A 27220-nucleotide genomic window follows, 5' to 3' on the forward strand; every position below is an offset into this window, starting at 1 on the left:
AGATTAAAGCCCAAAGTTGCTTACCTAGTAAATGTCAGGGAGAAGAATAAGCGAAAGTTGTTTTTTTTTTTTCTCTGAGATGGAGTTTTGCTGTTTTTGCCCATGCTGGAGTGCAATGGTGCAATCTTGGCTCACTGCCACCTCTGCCTCCCAGGTTCAAGTGATTCTCCTGCCTCAGCCTCCTGAGTAGCTGGGATTACAGGTGTGTGCCACCACGCCTGGCTAATTTTGTATTTTTAGTAGAGACAGGGCTTTACCATGTTGGCCAGGCTGGTCTCAAATCACTGACCTCAGGTGATCCACCTGCCTCTGCCTCCCAAAGTGCTGGGATTACAGGCGTGAGCCACCATGCCTGGCCAAGTTTTTTTTTTTTTTTTTAAATCTAAAGGTTCTGTAACTCCAAAAAGTTTGAGCACATTCATAATAGGTTGTCAAACATGATAATTTCTGAGTCTGTATTCAATGCCCCAAACAGGGTCTCAGAGCTTTCACTTTATCTAGAAGCTCTGGACTGGTACTTGCTGTAGGGTCTCCCAAATTCTTAGACTCCAAGCCACCATATATGCATGGGCTCTCTTAGAGTCAGAGACAACTTCTGTAGTGGAGGTCTGTGTGGTGATTCCACCCTGCAAGATCTCCAAACCAGAGCACTCAGGATTGCTGGCAGGTCATTAAGGCACACTAATAGAGTCAAACATAACCTGGTATAGTTTTCTACCAAACTTGAGGAATATCAAATGAAAAACAAACAAAACAATCCCCCTAAATGGGGCCAGATTTACCAATATTTTATGTGTGGGGAGGAAGCACTTGAAAATTAGGAGATCTGTCCATTGTGCAATACTTTGAGAACTCATTCATAATGCTAAAGCAAGGATTACTCATAAAGGAAGCTAAAATGCCCTCTTTAGAAAGGAGAGTGATCCCATCTGGAGCTATGGGAGTACAGGGACTGTCTATTGTGAAAATAGGTAGTTGGGGACTTTTAAAAATGCAAATTGCTAGACTGATCCTTAGAGTGATTATGAGCTATTGTATCAACAAGTCCTTGGGGACTCTTGTAGACAGATGACTGACATATATACTACCCTGTCACGACCGAACATCGTGCCTCTCACATTAATGGCTTTCCAAAGTGCGTTGATTGTTGTTAGATACATCTATTGGGAAAGTCAATACATGAATGTACTGCCACAGTGAGGACTGTCATCTAACATTTTTTGAAGGAATTTTTGCCTTCAAAGAATCAGAAAGTATAGAGAATAATGTGTTTGTATTTCCTTTCCAGAACCAGGATAAGAAATTGCAATGAGAAGGAACCCTAAATGCAACTTAGAGAAGACTATGGCAGTGCCAATGTTTTACCTATTTTGGCTCATTCAATTCTCACAACGACTCTGGTACACAGATACTATTATTGTCCCCTCTTTTACAGTTAATAAAACTGTAACCCAGAGAAGTTAAATAAATTGCCCGAGGTCACACAACTAAGTAGGTGGTAGAGCCAAGAATTAAACCTAGGCAGCCTGGCTCTAGCCTCTCCATGCTCACAACATCTTTTTTTTTTTTAAACTAATAAAAAAAATTGTAATTTACTTAGAAGCATTCAGAATGCCAACAAAACAGCTGCAACTTTTTTTTTTTTTTTGCAATTACAGAGTGGTATTCAGTTAACAGAACAATTGTTTCATATAAGCTGCATCAGAGACAATTGAAAATGAAAAAACTACCATCCCCATATATATCTTACTTGTGCTGTGCACCAACAAGAACCTGCTTAAAATTTTTATGACAATTTACAACCCCCATACTGTACCAGGCAGGGTTAGTGGCTATGAAAATACCACCAGGACAGGGCTATCTAAAGACACATTTGGTAGTGTGTTAACTATACAAAAAAAGACACCATACAGTTTAAAAAATTCTTACATAGCCTTACATTTCAATTTTTTTCTTCAAAAGGAGTGAGTTGTATACAGGGGGGTTAAATGCTTTATAGACAAGAAAAAAATCAGTGCTAGAACCAACTTATTCATCATCATCTTCTTCATTTTCCTCCTCCTCATCCTCTTCATCTTCCTCATCTTCCTTCTTTTTCTTGCTTTTTCAGCCTTGGCAACTCCCTTTTTTGCTGCATTAGGCTTTCCTTTAGCTCAATATGCAGCAGTATCCTTTTCGTATTTTTCCTTCAGCTTCGCAGCCTTCTTTTCATAAGGCTGCTTGTCATCTGCAGCAGTGTTATTCCACATCTCTCCCAGTTTCTTCGCAACATCACCAATGGACAGGCCAGGATGTTCTCCTTTGATTTTTGGGTGATACTCAGAATACAACAGGAAGAACGCTGAAGGAGGCCTCTTGGGTGCATTGGGATCCCTGAACTTCTTTTTTGTCTCCCTTTCAGGAGGGATATAGGTTTTCATTTCTCTTTCATAATGGGTCTTGTCTGCTTTTGCCATATCTTTAAATTTTCCCTTCTGTTTAGCAGACATGGTCCTCCACCTCTCTGAGCACTTCTTAGAAAACTGAGAAGTTGATTGAAGCATCTGGATGCTTCTTCTTATGCTCCTCCCAACAAGTTTGCACAAAAAATGCGTATGACAACATCTTGCCTCTAGGCTTCTTAGGATCTCCTTTGCCCATGTTTAGTTATTTTTCCACAGCGAGGCACAGAGTCACCCAGTGCCCGTTTGGCTCTCGCTTGCCCCGGCGCTGTCTCTATCGTAACCTCTTTAAGTTATGTGAAAGTTACAATGCTGCCCGCCCCACAGTGAGAGCTAAGTAATCTCTCCTTCCCTTCTTGAGCCTCCATGACTTTCATGTTGTGTGTTACAGAGTCATGGGTGAGCATGGAGACTATACAGTGCAGGTCCTTGGTGTAACAGACAATTCCCACTCATGAGAGGATCTCTGGTACTGTGCCTAACAGAGTCAGCTATGACAACTTCACATTTCATACTGCATAGCTGCAGAAAAATACATATATGAGAACCAGAGAGAAATGTAACTTACTTGCACCAAGTCTCAAAAGCAAGATTAGCAGAATTAGCCCCCTACCAAACTAACGGCCCTAGTCATACCCATCATATAATTTCTTTTTTCTTGGCAGATTCAGTGGAAATAGGGGCCTGATCTCGCTAAGGAGGATGAGAGTATAGGATATTTTTTTTCTAAAAAAGAAGCAGAGCTTTAAAATACAAGAAAAGTCACATGTCATCTCCTGGTGAATCTATCACCTGCATATCACTGCCTTTGGCATATAACTTACCTTCACAGGCAGTTAATGTCCAGAGGACAACCATAAACTGCATATTCTTATTTCTCTGGATAGAGAATGTGCTCTCTCTCCCCAAGTCTGGGGCAATGGATTGAGAGCTAGTAGGCTCCAGTACACATCAGTGTTCCTTTACAATACTAGTTCTTCCCAGCCTATCTGCCACCTAACAGTATGTTAAACATACTAATACTTTTACCAGGAAAGGGAGAAAAAAATAAAGTAAAAAGGAAACTGAGAGGAAGAGTGGTGGGGGGAGGGAAAGTAAATATGAACATCTCTGCAAATGTCCAGTGGCACATAGACTTAAGAGTTTATGACTCTGCAATCATCTCAGCTCCTTTAGGGTGTATCTTACCAGTTCCCCAAGTACACAGGTTACTGCCTTTGCCAGGCCAGCATGACTCCCTTCAAGCAGGGTAATTTGCCACACACATCAGGTCTGCCACGCAATGAGGCATTTTAAGGAATCTGTCACCCACAGCCTACAGTTCCTAGAGTTAGGATCTACTACCTTGAGTGACATGAAATAGCAAGCCCCTAGAAACTTCTCTTATTAATGTCATCATTCTCATGACATTTGGACAAACAGGAAAACGACCGGACCACCTTCTCTTAGGCTTTACAGACCACTAAGCAAAGAGGACTGAGCTTTCTTCAATGAAACTTAGGGACATGAAAGTTCATGTTCTCACCCTGATCTAGTCTCTGTCAATGAAACTAAGTCACTTTCCCTTCTACTGTTTTTGTCTTCCTGTCTACGAAATATAGCCCTGATACCATTAGCCCATTCCAGAAGACAGCAAGGAACCAGACAGATATTCTTGACTGAATTTCAAGTAAACCCGCTTGGGCTGCTTCTAATCACCAGCCTATTGCCTTTAGTTCTAATGTCAAATGTGCTTAGTAACACTCAGTAAAATCCAGATACTACATCTCATCTCAATTTGGGTAATATTTTGAATATTTTACAAATAACTGCAGGCAACAAAGCAAGACAGACATGGAAAGAAGATACACAAATGGTGAGTTCACAGGGGGAAAAGGATAAAAATACAAAGGTGGGAAGCACTTCCTTGTTTTGGAATAAAAGACACGTGGCAAAGGATGGCGTCCATGAATAAAACATGTAAGTATAGAGAAAAACCACCAAAAGTAAAAAAACAGGAAAACACCAGAAAATATTTATTTTATATGAAGGTTACTACTGTTGGCTATAAAAAGAAATCCTTTAAAAAGTAAGAGTCTTTGGAAGCAAAAGATAGGAAGGTGTAAAGTAATTAAAAACAGGCTAATGACAGGCAACATCATGTGTACACTGAGATGGAGTATAGCCATAAAAGCCTGGCGCACACATGCAATGTATTAAGTTGAAAATGCATGTCTCTTCAGCTTCATATCTATTAAAGGAAGAAACAATTTACAGGTTGCTGCATTATGGGAGTATGATATGTGGAGTGTCAACCTTTTCTCTTCAAACTGAACCATGTTAAGTAAAATCAATGATGGGGTTTGGGGGGTAGGGGAAGGAAGGGGAAAAGCAGGGAGGAAGAAAGTTTTTAAAAATCTCTGCCTCAGCAAAAGTTTTCATTATAATTTTAGACAAACGATCCCCGTGTCCTTCTCCCTTGCTGCCTGGGGCTCCATGCTATTTCTATGCAAATAACAACCTCGTGGTTTATATCTTATTATTTCCACCGGAGCTGCAGCGACATGACCTGAGACGTGTAAGAGGTGGGGGTGGGGGGCAGAGGAGGGGAGTTGGAGAGGAGAGAGAAAGAGAGAGAGAGAGAGAGAGGGAGGGGAAGAGAGAGAGAGGGTGTTCACTCAAGTGTGAAAAAATATTGTCAGGAGTGAGCATCAAGAACAAAAAAAAAAAATTGCAGGGATAACGTGTTTATTTCAGTCCCCCCCAAAACCCCCCAACCCCCCTTCCTGCAAACCAGCACCTTTTAAAATTCATTGGGCATCAGGCGATCATGCACAATCCATCTGCTTTCACTTTATCATTTGCATTTCATGCCTCCTGGCTTTTGATGTGCTGATACTTTGATGCAGTCAGGAGACGCGCATTATCATTATTTCAATTTTCAAAGGGGTCAACGGGATCGGCACTTGCACACACAAGATTTTTTTCCCCTACAACCTCTGAACACCCCCACTCCTTATTCTTCACCCCAATGTTTAACATAAAGGATGAAGTCTCAAAAAGGTGGGGGTCAAATATTTATAGTCTAAGACTGTATATAAGCTTGCATATGTCTCCTACATTTCCACTTTACATAGGTATGTACTATGAGCAAAATGGCCAAGGCTTAAGAAAGGAGGCTCTATAATGTTTCAAAAACACAAAGACTTTCTCACACATGGACACACAGGGCGGCACACAGACAGAGAAAGAGGGGGATCTATACGCAAAACACAGACACAAAGAGACAGAAAGATCAGCACCCACACAGAAATAGACATGCACTCAGGGTGACTTGCACACACCCAGAGTACACAATACAGAGAGATACCTACAGAAAGGCAAACAGAGATGAAGAAAAACACCAGCACACAAAAAGACAACATGCAGAAGGAGTGAGTCAGAGGAAGCCATCTGAGCAGAGTAGTTTCCTTTTTCATACCTTATAGGCAAAGGGGCTGATAGGACATTCTGAACGAATTTGCATGAAATCAAGGCGTCTTCAGCAGCACAGCTCTATACTTAAGAGGAGCTGACATGAAGATAGTGAAGCAGGCAGAGCAACATTAGGTAACCTCTGTATCTGATCACTCCCTTCAGCTAAAAACAATCATGTCCTTTTGGAAGTGAGCATTGTTTGGTAAGTTAAAGCTATAGCTTTATTTGTCTTTCATCCCGTAAACTAAGCTTTTCTTTTAACAAGCAGCCCTGTAAGCTATGAAGGTGAATATAATGAATTTGATTAGAACAATTCAATCAGATTTTAAGAAATCAATCTCTAATGTTTCTTCATGGCACAAATGAAATTCAACTAGCAAGTTTTCAAGCAAAACAAAACCAAAAACCCAACATCTGCTTTTTGTAATATTCTTTGTATATAATATAGTATCGGGGCGGGGGGGAGAAAGAAACTCAATATAAGAAGATATATTTCAGAAATTAGCTCTCTGACTGCGTATGGGAACATCATGGAAATATAGGTTTTTTAAGTACCATTATCTATGAGAACAGAATTTTTAAAATCTTTCAAAAATTCTGTTCTCATAGATAATGGTACCTAAAATTATCTTCAGCATTCATCAATATCTCATCCTAAGACGGTATCCAAAAGAGCAACTTAAAAAAAAACAACAACCTTAAGACTCTCAGCAGTTTCTCCCACTGCAATAATAATCTTCAGCAGTAGTGGCTCACAACCTTCATTTCCAGGCTACCCTCCAAAAAGGGAGGAAGACAGCCAAGTTCGCCACTGTTAGCACTGCTGTGCCTTTCCTTGATGAGAAAAGCAGGCCCAGAGGAGGATACAGAGTTCATATGAATACACAGAGCAAGCTGATCACATCAAATGAATCCTCTAATTTCTGACATCCACAAAATCTAATTAAACAAATGGAATTATCAACTTTTTCCTAAATGGGAATGACAGAACACTTAATTCTTACCCTTACACTTGAAAGTCAAGACTTGATAAAAAGTTCCTGCAAGTGGAGTAAACATAATATCTGATACAATTTAGTATGTGTATTAACTCCATAAGCTCAATCACCAAATCATGTTAGAGAGAGGAATGGGAAACTGAAATTTGAATGTGGGCCAACACTTTTTGCCAAGAACTAGGTACTCTTTTTTTTTTTTTTTTTTTAAAGAGATGGGGTCTTACTGTGTTGTCCAGGCTGGATTCAAACTCCTGGGTTCAAGCTATCCTCCCGCTTCAGCCTCCTGAGTAGCTGGGAATCTAGGCATGCCCAGAAGAACTAGGTACTTTTACTTATGTTTTCTCATTTGAGCTCCACATTATTTAAAGGTTTAAATTATTATCCCCCTTTGACAGATAAGAAAGCTGAGGGGCTGAGAAGTTATATAAGTTGCACAAGGGCAGTCAGTCTCAGACCATTCCATTACATTTTTCTGGCCCCGAAGAGAAAATAATTTTCCTATGCTTGCAAAGATGTCAGAACTGCACTGTCCTTGATATATTCAAGTATTCTTAGATAGTTTTCACTCTTTCGAGCAGTGACCTTGCCATCCATTTTTTTCCCCTTTGGAAAAGCCCTTGTGAAGTTGGATTAAAAAGGCACAAACCTTTCTTTGGAAGGGAAGATAAATCTTTATGCATACTCTTTCCCAGTAATCCATCCATGCATCCATCCACCCATCTTCCCACACAATATTTGCCAAATATTTCTTCTATGTACAAGAGACCAGCATCAGTGCCCTTTTCGAGAGGTGTATTTCAGATTTCACAAAATCATTAAAACTTAATAGTCTCAACACCTAGGCCGGTACCTAATTCATGATGTAGGCCTGAAATGGGAACTAGCACAGCTGGAATCAGAGACAGCTCAATGTGTGAGTACAGATCTCCTCACATCTTTTACTAATAGATTAAGAAAAAGAGAGGAGAGGTGGGACAGAACAGAAGCGTTCAATTAATTCTGTCTTTCTACAACGACACTAAAACATAAGCGCTTTGGAGCAGCGGTTTTATATGGTTTGTTCACTAACATATACACAGGGCTTGGAACAGTGCCTAGAAAACAGTAAGTACTCAAAATAGTTGATAAATGAAATGAATGAATGAATGAATAAAAAGGCAAGCAAGTCAATGGGCAGAAAAGATGGAGGGAGAGGGGAAGAGATAGTCTGGGGAAGGCATGGATTGAACTGCTTCCTTCCAATCAGGATCTTGAATTAAGAATTCACACAATAATCTTCAATCAGCTATGCATACTTCTTCAAAACCCTAGAAACTTACTTTGTTGAGGGCTCCAGCTCCTGTTAGAATTAAGTGAGAATTCTCAACCTGGATGGTTCTCTGTCCCAGCCGGACAAGGTAAGCCCCAATCCCAATGGCCCGGCACGTCACCTTAAAAAAGAATAAATTCTACATGTCACATATTTATGTCCTCTCTGAAGCTATAAGAACTAAGGCATAGATAAGTAAAATCCAAATTAACAGAAATAAACATTGCTTTTTATGAAGTCTGTTTGATTGATAACAACACACACACACACACACACACACACACAAATTTCGTGGTCAAAGAAAAGAAAATACAGTGATGCAAAATTCAGGCTGGGTGCAATGGCTCATGCCTATCATCCTAGCACTTTCGGAGTCTGAGGTGGGCAGATCGCTTGAGCCCAGGAGTTCAAGACTACCTTGGGGCCGGGCGAGGCAGCTCACACCTGTAATCCCGGCACTTTGGAAGGCTGAGGCCAGCGAATTACTTGAGGTCAGGAGTTCAAGACCAGCCTGGCCAACATGGTGAAACCCTGTCTCTAGCAAAAATACAAAAATTATCTGGGCGTCGTGGCACATGCCTGTAATCCCAGCTACATGGGAGGCCAAGGCAGGAAAACCACTTGAACCTGGGAGGTGGAGATCACGCCACTGCATTCCATCCTGGGCAACAGAGTGAGACTCTGTCTCAAAAAAAAAAAAAAAAACACCTACTTGGGCAACATAGCAAGACCCCCATCACTACAAAAAATTTAAAAATTAGTTGGAGGTGGTGGCACATGCCTGTAGTCCTAGCTACCTGGAAGCTGAGGTAGGAGGATCACTTGAACCCAGGGGGTAAAGGCTGCAGTGAGCTATGATTGCACCACTGTACTCTAGCCTGGGTGATAGAATAAGACCCTGTCTCTTAAAAAAAAGAAAGAGGGGCCAGGTGTGGTGGCTCATGCCAGTAATCCCAGCACTTTTGGAGGCTGAGGCGGGTGGATCACGAGGTCAAGAGATTGAGACCATCCTGGCCAACATGGTGAAACCCCATCTCTATGAAAAATACGAAAATTAGCTGGGCATGGTGGCGTGTGCCTGTAGTCCCAGCTACTCAGGAGGCTGAGGCAGGAAAATTGCTTGAACGTGGGAGGCGGAGGTTGCAGTGAGCTGAGATCGTGCCACTGCACTCCAGCCTGGTGACAGGGCGAGACTCCGTCTCTAAAAAAAAGAAAAGAAAGAAAATAAAGAGGTTAAACTAAAAGCTAAAACAAAGTGTTGGGTTTATCTGAAAAATTCAGTTATTTATATTATCCTATCTTCCTATTATCATGTGTGATTAAAATAAAATTATAGACATACAATCTTCAAGAAATGCTCTCATTTGGGACTGCATAGCAGTGATAAGAGAAAAAATAAACCTAGCCACACAGCCAGCTCTTCAAAAATTTCACATTCTGGAAAGATTTACCAGGCTGATGGTAATGATCTCATTATAGGCCAATGAGGATTCTCCAGCAATCATTCCAGAACCTCGAAGGTTCTCGGGTCCAATTCCCTCTTCTTTCCCAATAATATCTGTTATCTTGTACCTATTGGATATGGCCATGTCAAATTATGAATGTTAAACACAGTAACAACAAGCCATTAAAAGAATAATCACCATTAAAAGGCTGCTAAAAGTGTATTGAAAGCTTATATTTAATACCAGGGCCTTATGTGCTTCCTTTTACACTCTTCATTCATATGTCTTTCCTTCTTAGCTTGGTGCCTATTTTAACCTGGAAGCAACATGGTTTAATAGAAAGAGTAAAATCTGGAATTAAGCAGATAGACTTTTTTTTTTTTTTTTTTGAAGCGGAGTCTCGCTCTATTGGCAGGCTGGAGTGCAGTGGTGCAATCTCGGCTCACTGCAAGCTCCGTCTCCCGGGTTCATGCCATTCTCCTGCCTCAGCCTCCCGAGTAGCTGGGACTACAGGCGCCCACCACCACGCCCGGCTAATTTTTGTATTTTTAGTAGAGACGGGGTTTCACCGTGTTAGCCAGGATGGTCTCGATCTCCTGAGCACGTGATCCACCTGCCTCAGCCTCCCAAAGTGCTGGGATTACAGGCGTGAGCCACCGTGCCCCGCCTAATTTTTGTTTTTTTAGTAGAGACGGGGTTTCACCATGTTGGCCAGGATGGTCTCGATCTCTTGACCTTGTGATCCACCCGCCTTGGCCTCCCAAAGAGCTGGGATTACAGGTGTGAGCCACCGCGCCCGGCCAAGCAGACAGATTTAAATCCTTGCTCTGATACACACAGGAGTGTGACTCTAGAAATAATAATAACTTCTACAAAATGGGAATAATAGTATCTACCTCTAAGGGTTGACAAGAAAGTTAAACTAAACCAAACAAGGAAAAGGTTTGACGTTATAGATGGCCCTCAGATTTTAGGTGCCCTCTCTTATTTTCTAGAACAAGTTTCTTAAAAGCAAGGTCAATGTATATCTCTATAATGAGCAATAGGCATCATATCAACAATTTTAGACAATTTTACGTAGGAAGAGAATGTCCAAACAGAGCGGTAGTGAGAATGCCCAGCTTAGTTTCTCAAGTCAAAAATCCTCTTCTAAGGTAGGATGAAGCAAAGGTCAAAATACTGAACTCCCATTCGTGCTCCTTCATAAATATCAAGTAGATACACAAGGGTCCCTGGATATGTCCTCTGGAGGGGCAGGTGGAATGTGTGTAGAAGTGAAATGCTGACCAAGTTGTCCAGGAAGCATCCTGTGGATCTAGTGGGAGTCACTCATCTGTCTTCCTGGCAGGGGATTAGGAGTGATAGCTGATAATGGGAAATGGGAGATGGGGAATGCAACTAATAAAAGAAAGGAAAAATACAAAGTTGGAAGTAGAGATGGGCAAATATTATTTATTGTTCCACGTGTACCCAGAAGGCTTGGCAGTGGGCACAGTTTTATAAATTGAAATAATAAATAAGTACCCCATAGTGGCTCTTAAAATACTTCCTCCTGCCCCCATATTTTCCCACTCCCTTCATTTCCAGCCCTCCATCAATTCTTTTTCTTTGCCCTTGCTGTTGGTCTGTGACTTTGCATCTCTGCTTCCCAGATTCTGCTGCCTTTCTATTTTTAGCCTCTCCTAATATCCAATAATTTCCCAGTTCTTCCTTTTGTTCTGTATCTAGACTCTATCCTAAAGTTATGTCAGAAATGAAGCTACTGTCCCTTAAGGGGGTTAATTAACTACATTAATTGTATATGTGTGTGTGTGCCTGTTTGTATAAGGTCCATATAGTTGTAAATATTCAAGGACCCAGCCAGACTTGCCTGTAACAAACTCAATATTCATAGATTCCAGAAATGAAGAGTTAAAAAATATCACAGGGGAATATCCCATTCAGAGTAGCAAGAAAAAATGCAAAATATTTAGAAATAAGCATGAAGAAATTGGCAGAATCTCACCAATACTATATTGTGTCCCAGGGCACCGTGATGAACTCCCAGAAGCACTACAAGATATTTTAAATTTTTGAGAGAAGCACTATTATATGTGGTATCTGTGACCCTATGTGAACTATTAGCTTTAGATAGTTCATAGTAGTTCACAGTTTAATGTTAGAATAGTGCTACATTCCTTTTGAAAATGTCCTGTCTTTGCAAGCTAGATTTTTGAAGATTCTGTGAAAACTCAATGAAGAACAATAAATGTGGGTGGCTATATCCAAGCTGATTCCAAGGTTTGAGATGTTATGCAGATACAAATATCTCATTAGTAACTGTAATTATTTAAGAATAATTTTTTCAATTTATGTATATAATTTTTTCAAATGATTATTAAGTTCTTAGGACACAAATACTTATTGTTTAACTACCTAATAAGCAGAAATATTAAGTATATCTTATAGCCTAGGGGTGCTATGAAAAAATTACTGAGACACTAAGGATGCCATGAACGAAGAAAGTCTGGGAACCTCTGGCAAAACCTATATGAAGAAAACTACAAAACGTAAAAACAAAACAACAACAACAAAAAAACACTCATATAAATGGAAAAACATACCCTGTTTCTTTTTGGGGAAAGTTAGTATTATGAAGATGTCAGTTCTTAAATTAATGTGTAAACTCAATGCAATCTGAATCAAAATCATTATGGAAACTTTTTTGGAGTTAGAAAAACATGAGCCTCTAGCCAAACACAGTGGCTTGCCCCTGTAATCCCAGCTACTTGAGAGGTTGAGGTGGGAGGATTGAGGTCAGGAATTCGAGACCAGCCTGGGGAACCTAGCAAGACTCTATCTCTAAAATTAAAAAAATAATTAGCTGGGCATGATGGCACCTGTCTATAGTCCCACTACTTGGGAGGCTGACATGGGACAATCTCTGAAGCTCAGGAGTTTGAGGGTTTAGTGACCTATGATCACACCACTGCATCCCAGCCTGGGCAACAGAGTGAAACCCTGTCTCTAAAAACAAAAACCCTCTACATTAAAAAAAGCAAAAGTAGCCAATAATACTTGAGGAAAAATTAAAAATGTGAGAAAATTTGCCTCACTAGAATAGTTTAAATAGTGTGGTATTAGCCCAAGAGAAGACAGACAGAACAAAAAAACACAAAAGAGTAAATTTTCAGTAAATAGTATTAGGGCAATTAACTTTTATTTTTTCTTTTTTTTTGAGATAGAATCTTGTTCTGTCACCCAGGCTGGAGTGCAGTGGTGTCATCTCGGCTCACTGCAACCTCCACCTCCCGGGTTCAAGTGATTCTCCTGCCTCAGCCTCCCAAGTAGCTGGGACTACAGGCATGCACCACCACACCTGGCTAATTTGTGTATTTTTAGTAGGGATGGGGTTTCTCCATGTTGGCCAGGCTGATCTCGCACTCTTGACCTGAAGTGATCTGCCTGCTTTGGCCTCCCAAAGTGCTGGGATTACGGGCATGAAACACTGCGTCCAGCCGAGCAATTAACATTCTTAAAAATACTTGCAGATAGATTATATAAAAACGTTCAACTTCACTGGGAGTCAAAAATACAAGTTAAAATAACAATTGCCATTTTTATTCCATTTTATTAATTGACAATAATCAATGCTGGCAGGGGTGAAGAAAAATTAAAGAGGGAAACAAATCCTATTCTACACTGCTGACAGAAATGCAAATCTTGGGAAGGCAATTTAAAATTATTTTTTAAAACCCTTAAAAATGGACTTTTTGACCTGCAATTTCACTTCTAGAAATTAACCAAAAAGGGATGATCAGAGCTTTTAATTCCTAAAAGTTTATATGAAACTTATATAAATGTCCCTTAAGGGGGTTCAGCCCAGGGATGTGAAAAATTAGAAACAGTTTGAATGTTCAAATATATTTATTATAATAAAATACTATGTAGCCATTAAGCATCATATTCTTAAATAATGTTTTAAGAATACATGAAATTTCCCCAAAAAGTTTTTAGTGAAAAGGATAAATTATAAAAGAAATTCTTGTTATAATCTCAATCACATAGAAAAAAGATATGTCTATAGAAAAGACAGCAAGAGTATAACATAAATTCATAATTGTGGCATGAAGGTGGGATTGTGGCTAATTTTTTTTTCTTCATAATTGTTTACACATTTCAGTTTTTCTAAAATGAATTAAGTATTAGACATTTAAAAACTTCAATCAATAACCCAAGGTTCTTCAGCAAATAAGTGGTAGAGCTGGATATAAACCTAAGATATCTAGATTATGTCATCTTCAATGTTCTTCAAGGTTCTGAACAGCTGTACAATATGGAAAAAAATACCATATTCTCCTTTCTTTAGTCATGACCAAATTATTCCAATATATATATACCTACCTGGATTCTCCTTCATCCTCCACGTGTTCACAATGGACAGAGTTGAGAGCACTGACTCTCTTATAATCTTGAGGGGTCAGATACAAATACCTGTATCCCTGTGAAGCACAAATAGTTTTTAACTCATTATTTGCCATTGTCATATAATCAGAAGATACAGCAAAGCATACATAATGAAGCTTGTTCCACAGCTAGCTTTAAATTGCCACATCACTTCTTAGGTTTACTGTCTAATAGAACACTAGCACAAACAGTCCTCCTTTGAAAGATGGAAGTGCCTATTTTTTCAGTCACTAACTGTCCTTGAAACAAAATACCTTATAGCTGCAATTCCAAGTATATTCCATTCATTTCATTTTCTTTCTTTTCTTTTCTTTTTTTTTTGAGACAGAGTCTCGCTCTGTCGCCCAGGCTGGAGTGCAGTGGCGCGATCTCGGCTCACTGCAAGTTCCGCCTCCCGGGTTCACGCCATTCTCCTGCCTCAGCCTCCCAAGTAGCTGGGACTACAGGCACCCACCACCTCGCCTGGCTAATTTTTTGTATTTTTAGTAGAGACAGGGTTTCACCGTGTTAGCCAGGATGGTCTCAATCTCCTGACCTCACGATTCGCCTGCCTCAGCCTCCCAAAGTGCTGGGATTAAAGGCGTGAGCCACTGCTCCTGGCCTCATTTCATTTTCAACAGGGTTAAAGGGTCATTTTCTGATCTTTAGTGACATCTCTATTAAAGATATCAACATGTTATTAAAGAATTGTGTGAATTACTATTTTTTACTCTCTCAAATCCAAAGGATCATCAAAATAAATATAAGCGAGAGCTAACAGAGAACCGCAAATCTAGGAGATTCGATATTAAAACCAGAAGTCTATACAGTGCTAATAGTGAACACTGAACTCATCTTTTGTTTTTTCAATAAACAACTCCTAATGCCCATTTATATTTAAACAATTATATCAACATTTCATAATTGATTTATATGTATCTATACACACAGCCACATACAAAGTAGAGTTACATGGTATATGTGTTTAACTTAAATGAATTAGTCACTCAGTCAAAAAAATAAGTAAACACAGGGAAGCATTTTAAATACTATGAGAAATTATGCCCACCATTTAATTCAATAAATGTATGTCCCACAGTGAGCACAACATGGAAAAGACATAAATCTGCAATTGGTCTTGCATGATTTGTGTCGAGAATGCCTGATAGCACCGAGTGTCATTAGTATGTCAGTCAGTACACATTTACTGAGTGCCTATTATGTACAAGGTATTATTCCAGGCACTGGAAAAACAGGAATTAACAAAAATAGACAAGAATTCCTACCCTTATGAAACATACCTCCTACTGGGAAAGTCAGGAAATACACAAAATAAGTAAAATGTATAATGTGAATGGGAATAATGTTTACAGAAAACAAAATGAAAGAGAAGGTAGACAGTCGAACTTTTAGGAAAAATAGCCAAGGAAAGCCTCATTGAAAAGTATCATTTGAGTAAAGACCTAAAGGAGCTGAGGCTATGAGACATGAGGATATCTGAAGAAAAAGCATTCTAGGTAGAAGGAACAGCAAGTACAAATGCACTGAGGCATGATGTGCTTCGCAGGTTTAAGAAAGCAGAGTCGGGTAGAGCCAATGTGTGGAATGGTTGGGGGAGGCTGTAGCAAGAAATGAGGGCAGAGTGGTACTGGAAAGCCAATCTATGTAAGGCCTTCTAGGCAACTATATGATCTTTGGCTTTTACTTGAATGAACTGGGAAGCTATTAAAGGGTTTTAAGCAGAGAAAAATTTTGTGATCTGATTTATGTTTTAACTAGATAATTCTACCTTTTTTTTTTTTTTTTTTTTGAGCAGAGTCTCCTTCTGTCACCCAGGCAGGAGTGCAGTGGTGCGATCTTGACCCACTGCAACCTCTGCCTCCTGGGCTAAAGTAATTCTCCCACCTCAGCATCCCAAGTAGCTGGGATTACAGGCATCCGTCACAATGCCCAGCTAATTTTTATATTTTTAGCAGAGAGAGGGTTTCACCATGTTGGCCAGGCTGTTCTCGAGCTCCTGACCTCAAGTTGATCCGTCTGCCTCAGCCTCCTAAAGTGCTGGGATTACAGGCATGAGCATGAGCTACCACACATGGCCTCATTCTACATTCTGTTGAGAACAGACCTTGGGTGGGGCTGGGAGAAAGGCCAGAGGCAGGAAGACCAATTAGGAGGGTACTGCAATATGCAGGTAAGAAGAGTTAGACTACTGGACTACTGCTACTGCTAGTAAGTAGCAGTGGAATTGGTTAGAAGTACTCAGATTCTGGATATATTTTAAGGTAGGGATGTAAACGTGATTTACTGTTTAGATAGATGAATGGGGTGTGGAAGTGAATGTGGGGTGTGCAAGAAACACAGAAGTCAAGAATAACTCCAAGGTCTTTTACTTGAACAAATGAAACAATAGAGGTACCATCTGTTGAGACGGAAGACAGTGGGAAGAACACATTAAAGGAAGATTAGAAGCTACAATTTAGTCAGACATTTAGGCAGATGTAAGTAGAGATGTTGAGTCTGGATATATGAATCTTATGTTCAGGGGTAAGATATAAATTTGGAAGTCTATCAGCTTGTACATGAAACTTAAAGCTTTAAAAGACTGGATGAGGCTGGGTGTGGTGGTTCACACCTCTAATTCCTGCACTTTGGGAGGCCAAGATGGGCGGATCACTTTGAGCTCAGGAATTCGAGACCAGCTTGGGCAACGTGGGGAAACCCCATCTCTACAAAAAACAAAAAAATTAGCCGGGCATGCTGGTGCATGGCTGTAGTCTCAGTTACTCAGGAGGGTGAGGCTGGAAAATTGCTTCAGCCCAGGAGGCAGAGGTTGCAGTGAGCCATAACTGCACCACTGCACTCCAGCCTGGGCAACAGAGTGAGACCTTGTCTCAAAAAAACAAAAAAACAGGATGAGATCACCAAGGGAAGGTGAATAGGAAAAGAGGAGTAGTCCAGGGACCAAGCCCTTGAATCACTTTTTTCCTTCTACCCTACTTTCTATATTGGCTGTCTTGCCAAACCACCAGGTGAGAGGGCATTGGGTCCTAGTGGGGTTGAGAATGGGGAGTCCAGAACTTCTTGGTCCTGCTGCAGCCTCTGTGCTCCTGACATGTCTCCATTCACATTTTTTTATAACTAAAAAAACTGGCCAGGCACAGTGGCTAATGCCTATAATCTCAGCACTTGGGGAGGCCCAGGTGGGAGGATCACTTGAGGCCAGGAGTTTGAGACAAGTCTGGGCAACATAGCAAAACCTTGTCTTTATGAAAAATAAAAAAATTAGGTGGGTGCAGCGGTGTGCGCCTGTAGTCCCAGCTACTTGAGAGGTGGAGGTGGGAGGATCACTTGAGCCCAGGAGTTGGCAGATGCAGTAGGCTATGAATGTGCCACTGCACTCCAGCCTGGGTGACAGAGCTAGACCCTGTCTCTTAAAAAAACAAGAGATAAAATTAATATAACATAAAATTCAACATTTTGGTTTTTAAAGTTTTTTTTGAGTCTCACTCTGTCACCCAGGGTGCGTGCAATGGCGCAATCCCGGCTCACTGCAACCTCCGCCTCCTGCATTCAAGCAATTCTCATGCCTCTCTACCTCCCGAATAGCTGAGATTACAGACGTGTGCTACCATGACCAGCGAATTTTTTATATTTTAGTAGAGATGGTATTTCGCTATGCTAGCCAGGCTGATCTCGAACTCCTGTACTCAAGTGATCTGCCTACGTCGGCCTCCCAAAGTGCTGGGTTACTGAATCCAGCCAAAATTCACCATTTTGAAATGTATAACTCAGTAGATTTTAGTATATTCAGATGTTGTGCAACCATTACCACTAATTCCAGAATATTTTCATCAGCCCCAGAAAAACCCCTGTACTGGATCAATTCCCATATTTTAATACAGTTTTCTATTAACTGTATTGAAATATAATTTACATGCAATAAAATTCATCAGTTTTAAGTGTTAGAATTTGATGAGTTATGACAAATGTATGTACTTAGGTAGCCACCACCACAATCAAAATATAGAATATTTCCATAATCTCCTGAAATACTCTTACATTTAAAGATGTGAAAGGCAGCAAAGGAAACTGAGAAAGAGGAGCCAGGAATGCAGGAAGATAATAAGGAGACTTAGGGCTCTTGGAAGCCAACACAAGAAAGTATTTCAAGGATGAAGGAATTACCAACTGTGTCAAATGCTAATGCTATTGTCAAATAACTAAGGTGAGGACTGAGAATTCACCATAGAATTCAGTAATATGGAATCACTGGTGACCCTGACAAAAGCAGCTTCAGTGGAATGGTAAGGGTGCAAGCTCAAGTGAAGTGGGTTCAAGAGGGAATGGGAGAAGAACATCTGGAGACAGCAAGAACAACTCTTTTAAAAAGATTTTCCTGTAAAGGGAAGGAGGGGAGGGATAGTGACTGGAGGGGTGTTTGTATGCTAAAAGGGCTGATACAGTACAGAGGGAAAAAGTGCTGATGCACAAAAGAGCAGGAAGAAGTGTTGATCATACACTTAAGTTAGCAAGAAAGGAGATCAAGTGTACAAAAGGAGGGATTGGCTTTAGACAGAAATAGGAACTGTTCAAAGTGTAGAAGAGAAGGTGAAGAGTAAGGGCACAACAGATGCAGGACATGGGAGCTTGTAGAAGTTCTCTTCTCATTGTTTCTCTTTTCTTGAAAATTGGGAAGCAAGGTCTGATGATATCAGCTAAGAGTGGGGAGAGGGAAGTGGGTGTTAGAAGTTTGAGGGGAGAGATGTGAAACCGTCATCCAGGAGGTTGCTAAGCTTGAATTTAAAGTAAGATCAGTCAACAGAACTGTTTTTTTCTCCATCAAAGTTCAGCTGGGCAGGTGCAGGCATGCGAGCAGAATGGAAAGAGTTGTATTTAAACACTCTGTAAAACCACAGAGTAAGCAGAGTGAAGAGAGAAGCAAGTTGAAGCAAGTTCAGAGAGAAAGTTGAAGGTGCAGAAAAGATGGTGATTATAATGATTAATCAAGGACTAACCTTGGAGTTTAAGCCAGACAGGAATGAAATGAGGTGTAAGGAGGGAGTGAAGAACAGAAGAAAGGTGGGAGGATAAACAGGTGAGTTCAACTCAATGGTACTGATGATTTCAAAGGATTGCTGGACTAGAGAGAGGGAGCTGGAAAGAGAGGATGGAGGGGGTAGCAAAGAAAGAGATACTTGAAATTGAGATTATGGGGAATGAGAGGCTGAGCTAGGGTATAGGATAGAACCACTAGAAGAAAAGAAGTCAAGGATCCAAGAGGCCAGATTATGGGAAGGATCATCTATGTGGATATAGCAATCACCAAGAATTACCACATGACTAGTAGAAATGGACAGAGTGACAATGTGCCAGGAATTAAAAGATGCAAAAAATGAGAGGGAGTGACCAAAGGATCAGGAAACACAAGGAGCAGTGAGGGTATGGCACAGTCTGATGACATGAGATTCAAAGATGGGATTTTTTCAGAGAGAAGCGAGAGGTGTCTGGAAGCAGCAATGAGGATCAAGGAGGACAATATTCCCCTTCCAGGCTCAGTGGTACAAAAGAAAGACAGAAATCAGTCAGTACTTCAGAGGGCTACAGGGGAAGCAATATCTTTAGAGGAGAGACAGATCTCAAGGTGAACAAGGAGGCTGGAGCAGAAGATGAGGAGGTAAGGGATTTTGTTGATGATTGACCATAAGTCCTGGAAGCCACAATGAAATAGTTTAAAGATACCTATTTTTGATTTAGCATGTCACACTAAATGCATACCTACTATTTCATCTCGTGCTCAACCAAAGAAACAGCAACCCGTTTTATAGATGGAAGAAAAACCAAGTGAACATATTGAGAAATAATTTGTCTCTAATATGGTGTCTTAAGGAATTTTCATAATTTTGTTTATATTTAATTTTTACCACAAGTGGTGATTTTTGAACTTAAACCTCTACCCTTCCCCCACCTCTCCACACATGTAGCATAACCACATAGCACCTTGAAGTATTACATGTTCTTAGTGTGTACCTTGTAAGGATCCTCAGGATCTACCCAGGCCACATGAAACATATGACGAATTTCTTCTGCCAGTCCGATTCTTGCTCCACTGTTGGCTGATACATAGATGCGTGGAATACCTTCTGCCCTAGCAAGTTCAGAAGCTCTGAGAAATAACAAATCCTCTTGAGGCCCAAAGGACCCAATTCGGTATGTGATGTCATTGCCAATAACAATGATATCTCGGCCTTCTGGATATTCAGGACTTTTAAAGGTCATTTTCCAAGCTACCATGCCAATCTGGAAAGGCATAAACAAATGAATGAACAGAAGTTTCTTACAGGCAGAATTTTTTTCAGGTTCCTTGAAGGTATCAGAGTATACCTAGGCACAGCCATTATGTAAAGATACACATTGCTAAAGAGCCAAACTCCCTGTGGGAAACTACAAAAGACATTCTAGTATACTGCTAGATTATGCTGAGAACAGCTGGTCTACTGTGTATTTCAAAACTGTCTCAATTCCTTCTTTGGGCCTGCTCAAAGAAGAGAGAAAAGCCAAAATTTAAATGCACTCAGGATACATGTGGAAGAATGCCATGGCACTGTTGATTAAATCTAGATTTCTCATTTCACTGCCGTATATACTAAGACACTGATATGGTTTGGATGTCTGTCCTCTCTAAATCTCATGTTGATATATGATCCCTAACATTAGAGGTGGGGCCTGGTGTGGGGTGTTTGGGTCATGGGGTGGATCCCTCATGAATGGCTTGGTGCTCCCCTCTGATCTGAGTTCATGCTAGATCTGGTTGTTTGAAAGAGTGTGGCCTTTTGTGGGTGAAGGCAAGCACAAAGAGAGTGCTATGAATGCCTTGGGCACACTACAAGAGTACAAGGTGGTGGGTTGCTGCCTGCCCATGGATATCAGGACCTGACCACCATGGGGTGCTGTAATCCAGTGCTAGTGAGACATTGGCACCTGGCATCACACACAGGCCCACTCCACCCAGATCATGAAGGTGGAGACTGTGGCCAGCAAGTGCTGCCAGCTGGCGGTCAAACAGTTCCATGACTCCGAGATCAAGTTCCCATTGCCCCATGGGGTCCTGCATGGTTAGCATAAGCCATACTTCACCACCAAGAGGCCCAACACCTTCTTCTAGGTGCAGGGCCCTCTCACCCAGGTGTGGCTTAAATTAACTCAAGAATGTCACGGTGCTAAAAAAAAAAAAAAGAAAAAAGAGTGTGGCACCTTGCCCCCCACCTCTCTCTTGCTCCCTCTCTCACCATGTAATGTGCTGGGTCCCCCTTCACCTTCCTCCAAGATCATAAGCTTCCTGAGACCCTTAGCAGAAGCCCAACAGATGCAGTTGCCATGCTTATAGAGCCTGCAGAACCATGAGCCAAAAATAAACATTTTTTCTTTATAAATTATCCAGCCTCAGGTATTCCTTTATAGCAACACAAATGGACTATCACAGACACTATTTCCATCTTTTGTCACAATTGTTCCAAGAAATCTTTAACACACAAGGAAGCAGAAAAAGAATCACTTCTCACGGACTGTACACCTTTCATGACCCAGGCTCCTTGTACTGTCCTCTAGCATTTGATAGGAATAACAGAAACACTCTTTACTGATTTGTTTCAGGTATGTTCCATTTCTGCTAGAATTTACCAATGCTCAACATTGCATCCTTATGAGCATCTCTTGCTTTCTCCTAGCATCAGAAAAACCAAAGGATGGAAAGAACTAATCTCTTGCTGCACTATATGTAAATCTCTGCTCTCTGTTCAACAGCATCTGGCCAGCTACACAAATAAATGATATCGACTTAAAAGGCAGAGCTGACATGTCTCTTCCCAAACTCTCATAGCCCTCTCCTGTTTTAATCCCCTTCTGTATGAGAACTAGTCAATCCTTCTACTTGTATATTTGCTAGTTCCATTTCTTTTCTATGCTATTCACTCATACTCTAGTTACAGCTGTAGTTTTTCATGTCTGCCTGTCTGTTTCCCCTATACCTGGATAAGTAATGTTTTCCATTCTTTTTTTCCCCCTTTCTTTCTGTCTCTCACCCCCCTCCTTGCCCCCAGCACTCGCCACCAAACACAAAGCCTACCTACCAGATGAGCATCCCTGGTCCTGCCTAATGGAGCCCAGCCACATCTGCAGCCTTGGTCCCTCATCCCCAGGCTGCTGCATATCACCTCATTGGGGAGCTGGCTATCAAGAAGGGCCATTAACAGATGTAAATAGCAGCATCCCTGGAAAGCCACACGCATCACCCAGACTCAACCGGGCCAGTGATCATAAGCTCTGAGTACACATTCCTCAATCCAATTGCACATCCACTGTAATCAGGCTGGTTGAAGCATTCTACACAGCTATTTGTGATTCTCAGCATTAGGAAATATATATATGAAACACCCACAGATAAATATAAGCTATTTAATATATCATACCATTGGCCAAATACAAGTCAAAATGGATATAATACACAGAAAAAAAATCCAATCACTTTCTAAGATAAGGTATTTCTCTATCTACTCATTAAAGACAGAGAAAGGAAGGAAAAATAGATCATTCAAAAAACGGCACAGTGAACACTCAAATATCAGGATAATTTTGGTTGTGGTTTCTAAGAAGCCAGTTAATATAATTCCTGCATGAGGAGAAATGCTTTATCTGCCTTCGCACATGCCCCCCTAACCCCAAACCTTTTGTTTTTCAGGAATGAAAAGCTATTTTCTGTCAATTTTCCTCTAAATGCACTTGCAGTTAGAAAGATTGGGTTTTACACCAAATTTTATGATATATTAACCTTAGCCACATAGGCCAGAAGCAGCTTAGATACAAGCCCTGAAGAATCTACTTCAGCATTTGTGTGCTAATGTAAACATTGTGACCATGTGGCACTGGGCAGGCAAATAATACTCTTATCTTTCATTACTACCTGGGGACTCTAACTGTGTCACTTGGGCAGTGAGTTCAGCAATTGGCTAGGTCATTATGCTTGCAATATTGACTTCTAATTAGGTGTCAACACAGCAGCACCAAGAACACACTATTCTTTATCAATGTCTTTCCAAAGTATGTTGCTCATCGACCGCCTCCACCCCCCCACCCCCCGTCTTAAAAAGTACCATTACAGAATGGAGAGTGTTATCCCAGTCTCAGTGCAGCAAAATTCCTGATTGAAAGACATTCAGTTTTGAGGTAGCATGATGGACAAACATCTAAGAAAGCATCTATTATCCAATTTACATTAAAATTTGGATTTCACTGCTAATCAAAGGATAGGGCATATAAAGGTGAACATGGGCTTTGGAGTCCAACAAACTTAGATCCAAATCCAGGCACTATCACTTATATTAACTAACTGTGTGATCTTAAGAAAATTATTTAATTTTACTGAGCTTCAATGTCCCCACATGCGAAATTAAGAAAATAATACCCATGGGTTTGATAAACACACTATTAGAAGCAGAAATCTACTATATTAACTTCTACGTAAAAAACTGTCTTTCTCTCTCCTCTCCTCTCACTCTGTCCAAATCTTATCCATTCCAAAAGGTTCATCCAAATTCAAGCTTCTCCCAGCCTAAAGTAATTCCTCTCTTTTCTGATCTCCTACTAAGACCTCTGTAGGTCTTAGAAAAAAAATTTTTTTTTTTTTGAGACAGAGTCTCGCTCTGTCACCCAGGCTGGAATGTAGTGGCACAATCTTGGCTCACTGCAACCTTCAACTCCTGGGCTCAAGGCAATCCTCCCATCTCAGCCTCCCAAATAACTGGGACTACAGGCATGTGCCACCACACTCGGCCAATTTTTGCATTTTTTTGTAGAGATAGGATTTTACCATGTTGCCCAGGCTGGTCTCAAATTCCTGGCCTCAAGCCATCCTCCTGCTTAGGCCTCCCAAATTACTGGGATTACAGGTGTGAGCCACCTTGCCCAGCCAAAGAATTCTTCTGATAACTAATTATATGCTGCCTAGGATTGCTTTTGGCTTACCATCTTGAACCATTATAGCATCTCCTCTAGTGCTTCCCAGGAACACTAAACATAGTCTGAGAGTAATAAATGCTTGCTAGTTCCAGAGTCTTTTTATTTTTTCAATGTAATTTTTTTTTTAAGACAGGGTCTTGCTATGTCACCTAGGCTGGAGTGTGGTGGTGCAAATACAGCTCACTGCAGCCTCGGCCTCCTGAGCTTAAGTGATTCTCCCATTCAGCATCCTGTGTAGCTGGGACCACAGGCGTGTGTGTTACCACCATGCCCAGCTAATTTTTTTTTATTTTTTGTAGAGATGGGGTCTCACCATCTTGCCCAGGCTGGTCTTGAACTCCTGGACTCAAGTGATCCTCCTGTCTCGGCCTCCCAAAATGCTGGGATTACAGGTGTGAGCCACTGCACCCTGCCTCACTTTTAAAAATAATACTTGAAAAATAGTTAACACCAAGGGCTTAGAACATTGCCACTTATATTTTAGGAATCATAGAATAAGAGTCCTGAATATTCTTAAACTATTTGATTTTAAAAATAACAATAGCTATCATAATAACTACCATTAATTGAACATTTACTGTCTGCTGTACTGTTCTAAAAGTTGACAACTACTGACAGTGGTTAAGAGCTTAAGCTGCAAAGTCAAGCTGTCTTGGTTCAAATCTCAGTTTTATGCTAGCTGTATAACCTTGGACACTTAACCTTTTACAGTTTCACTTTTCCAATTATAAAATGGGGATGACAGCACCTTTCTGGAGGTATTGTTGTGAGCAACACCATATTAAACTAGTACAGAGCCTGGCATACAAAACCCCTCAAATGGTAGTTACTATTAACTCAAAGATAGCTGTAACTATTGCCATGAGGAAATTAAGGCACAGAGGAATTAAGTAACCTGTCCTTACAGCTAATGTGAATTGTTTACTTATTTTTTATTTTTTTTTGAGATGGAGTCTTGCTCAGTCACCCAGGCTGGAGTGCAGTGGTGCAATCTTGGGTCACTGCAACCTCTGCCTCCCGAGTTCAAGCAATTCTCCTGCCTCAGTCTCCTGAGTAGCTGGGATTACAGGCGCACGCCACCAGGCCTGGCTAATTTTTTTTGTTTTGTTTTGTTTTGTTTTGTTTTGTTTTGTTTTGTTTTGGTAGAGATGGGGTTTCACCATGTTGGCCAGGCTGGTCTTGAACTCCTGACCTTGTGATCCGCCCACCTTGGCCTCCCAAAGTGCTTATTTTTTAAAAGGAGGTTCACATACACAAAAATGGTATTTTCTTTCTTTCTTTTTTTTTTTTTTTTTCTGAGACAGAGTCTCAGGCCATTGCCCAGGCTGGAGTACAGTGGCGCGATCTTGGCTTGCTGCAACCTCTGCCTAGGTTGGAGTGCAGTGACGCAATCTTGGCTTGCTGCAACCTCCGCCTCTCAGGTTCAAGTGATTATCCTGCCTCAGCCTCCCAAGTAGCTAGGGTTACAGGCACATAACACCACACCTGCCTAATTTTTGTATTTTTAGTAGAGACGGGATTTCACCATGTTGGCCAGGCTGGTCTCGAACCCCGACCTCAGGTGATCCACTTGCCTCGGCCTCCCAAAGTGCTAGGATAACAGGCATGAACCACCGCACCCAGCCAAGAAATGGTATTTTCTTTACTACAGAAATTAAGGCAGTATGCTCCTTAATTAAAAAGATATTAGTAGAAAAACTGGCAAAAAAAAAAAGTCTGTGGTTTATTTAATACAATTGTATCAATATTTATTTCTTAGTTTGGTAATTATATCATGGTTACATAAAGTGTTTTAACAGTAAGAGAATCTGGGAAAGGGTATACCAGAACTCTCTAATACTATCTTTGTAACTTTTCTGAAAATCTAAAATTATTTTGGAGGGAAGTAAATTGGATAGTAAGATCACTGTTAGTGTTCTGTACAGCCTTACAAGATGATGACTATGAAGACTATGAATAGCATTTTAAAATACCCATGATGTAATACTAAATTTGAAAAGGGTTCAGACTCAGGAGCCACATTCTGAGACTCTGAATCTGAATCTAAGATAATTTGACAGAACTGAGACTCAGCTTTCTAGCCATATATCCATAGGTAAGTTATCAACCTCCCTGTACCTCAGTTCCTTCACTGGTGAAACAACGGTAATAAAAAATCTACTGCATAAGTTTGTTGTAAGGATTAAATACATGTTAAGTCCTAGGATAGTGCCTGGTATATAGTAAGTGCATAGTATGAATGACAGCTTCATCAATTGAAAAGCACTTTGGGGGATAAAAACAAAAAAATAAGAAACAGCAAAATGAGGTGATAATTATTGGGATGATGAAATTGTATTTTTTTTCCATTCTCCAAATTTTCTTTTTTGTGTTTATATTGCATTGATAACTTTAACTTTTTATAAAATAAAAAATAACTAAGAAAAGAAAACTACCAAATACTTCTTCACTGGGCGATAGGTACGTGGGAGTTTATATTATTTATGCCTACTTTAGTGTACGTTTGAGCATTTCCATAACAAAAAAAAAAAAATTTAAGGGGGGGAAAAAATCTCACCAGCCTAATCGATTTCCCATATTTTAGAGGAACTAATTCTAGATTTTAGTCATACTACAACAGATCTTATTTATATAAAATTTGAAAGATAAATGTATGAAAATTAAAAATCAAGACTCACTTTAAAGAGAAAGAAATATCAAGAACTATGTCAGTTTGTTGGGTTATCATTTCATTTTCTAAAAAGAAATGCTCTACAATGATGTGGTAGAGTGTAAACATACGTATATATAGGTTTATACAATATTAATGTCTCTACCTCAGAAGTAACTGCTTCAGTGTTTTTCTGGTCTGATGGTTAAATACATATTTATATTTTTAAAGTCAATATTTGTATAAAAGACAAGAACAGTGCCTATCAGCTAAATACATATTTAGGACTGTACCACATGTATTACAAACATGTACTAAAATCGAAAGCTTATATTTATACAGAACCTTTCATCCTGAAGAGGGCTAAAGAACTTTACAAACATATGTACAAAAGAGGACGTTTGCACTGATAGGCAGGGAAGGTACTCATTCACCCACTCCCCTATTTCTTCTACCAGTCCTGGGTAGGAACACACGGTGTCAAC

The 27220-nt window shown here is 40.4% G+C and overlaps 1 protein-coding gene and 1 pseudogene across 5 annotated transcripts in view; both read right to left on the minus strand.

Annotated features, from left to right (window-relative positions):
• The window catches only part of ACACA (acetyl-CoA carboxylase alpha), a 275744-nt gene that overhangs the window by 55983 nt on the left and 192541 nt on the right, over nt 1–27220 (minus strand). For 4 of the 5 annotated variants that reach the window (XM_055257045.2, XM_055257046.2, XM_063628639.1 and 1 more), the window contains 4 exons: nt 20102–20371; nt 14033–14130; nt 9656–9776; nt 8215–8325 (listed from right to left, as the gene is read on the minus strand). In XM_055257045.2, the coding sequence (XP_055113020.1) occupies nt 8215–8325; nt 9656–9776; nt 14033–14130; nt 20102–20371 (600 nt within the window). Of the gene's footprint in view, nt 1–8214; nt 8326–9655; nt 9777–14032; nt 14131–20101; nt 20372–27220 lie in introns of those variants that run through there. The other variant, XM_063628640.1, reaches the window with a different exon arrangement.
• LOC129469881 (high mobility group protein B1-like) lies at nt 367–2761 on the minus strand (annotated as a pseudogene).

The sequence above is a fragment of the Symphalangus syndactylus genome, chromosome 20 (assembly GCF_028878055.3).
Source record: "Symphalangus syndactylus isolate Jambi chromosome 20, NHGRI_mSymSyn1-v2.1_pri, whole genome shotgun sequence".
NCBI classification, from domain to species: Eukaryota; Metazoa; Chordata; class Mammalia; order Primates; family Hylobatidae; genus Symphalangus; species Symphalangus syndactylus.